The sequence below is a fragment of the Apaloderma vittatum genome, unplaced genomic scaffold (assembly GCF_000703405.1).
Source record: "Apaloderma vittatum isolate BGI_N311 unplaced genomic scaffold, ASM70340v1 scaffold8137, whole genome shotgun sequence".
In the NCBI taxonomy this organism is placed as follows: domain Eukaryota; kingdom Metazoa; phylum Chordata; class Aves; order Trogoniformes; family Trogonidae; genus Apaloderma; species Apaloderma vittatum.
This window is the reverse complement of record NW_009724478.1, coordinates 19,624-20,386: the sequence shown is the minus strand read 5'-3', so window position 1 is coordinate 20,386 and position 763 is coordinate 19,624. Positions and strand designations below refer to the sequence as shown.

Sequence of the window (763 nt, the reverse complement as noted above, 5' to 3'; positions counted from 1 at the left end):
AGAGTTACTGTACCAAACGCGATAATAATTATAACAAGCCCTCCCCGCCAAAAAAAAAATCTACTCAACGCCCCCAAAAAGGAGGTTTCATGGAGGTATCATCCGTGAATTCTGGTATCGTATTCCATTTAGTGGAGATGTGTGACAGGTCATTTGTTTTAAGAAGACGTCACGTTATGTTCCACCCCCTTTCTAACTGTATCCAAGGACCTCGAAGTCAAAATCTCTCTTGTCCTTTCATCCTCTTTGATGCAGTACAGAAGTTTTCTGATTGTCAGAATGGCAACTTAAGCAGAAAAATAATTTCTTTTTAATTAGCCAGTGTTCTTTTTAATTGGGCAGCTATTTGACTGCTTGTTTTTCCCGAGGGCACAGAACACGATTCTGCTACGTTTTTCACATCTGAATTAAACGGAGGTGTTTTGTGCTCAAGCCGATCAGCATTTTAAACAAAAGACCATTCATTTTACGCTTTTGGTTGGATGAGCAGTCTGTTTAACAGTCCTACCTGCTGGTATAACCTGGTGGGAGTTACATTCCTTATGAAGACACTGGAGTTTCTACAGGCCAAACCTGTGCTTGAGAGACGTGAGGGCACGAATTAGCAGTGAGCGGAGCGTCGCTGTGGCGTGAAACGAGGAAGGCAGGGCGCAGGGGAATATCTGATATGAGATGGGTAGGTCTGAATGCTTTCCCATTTTGTGCTAAACCCACAGAATGCTTCGAAAGCCAGCAAAGCAGACACGAGTGCCAACACGAATGC

The 763-nt window shown here is 43.6% G+C and overlaps 1 protein-coding gene across 1 annotated transcript in view; it reads left to right on the top strand.

The window, feature by feature from the left end:
- The window catches only part of LOC104276267 (lysine-specific demethylase PHF2-like), a gene marked incomplete at both ends in the record, with an annotated part of 37,734 nt that overhangs the window by 19,174 nt on the left and 17,797 nt on the right, over window positions 1–763 (top strand). Inside the window, 1 exon segment of the mRNA XM_009872522.1 lies at window positions 717–763. This exon segment is cut by the window's right edge and continues 349 nt beyond it. Coding sequence (XP_009870824.1) covers window positions 717–763 — 47 coding nt within the window.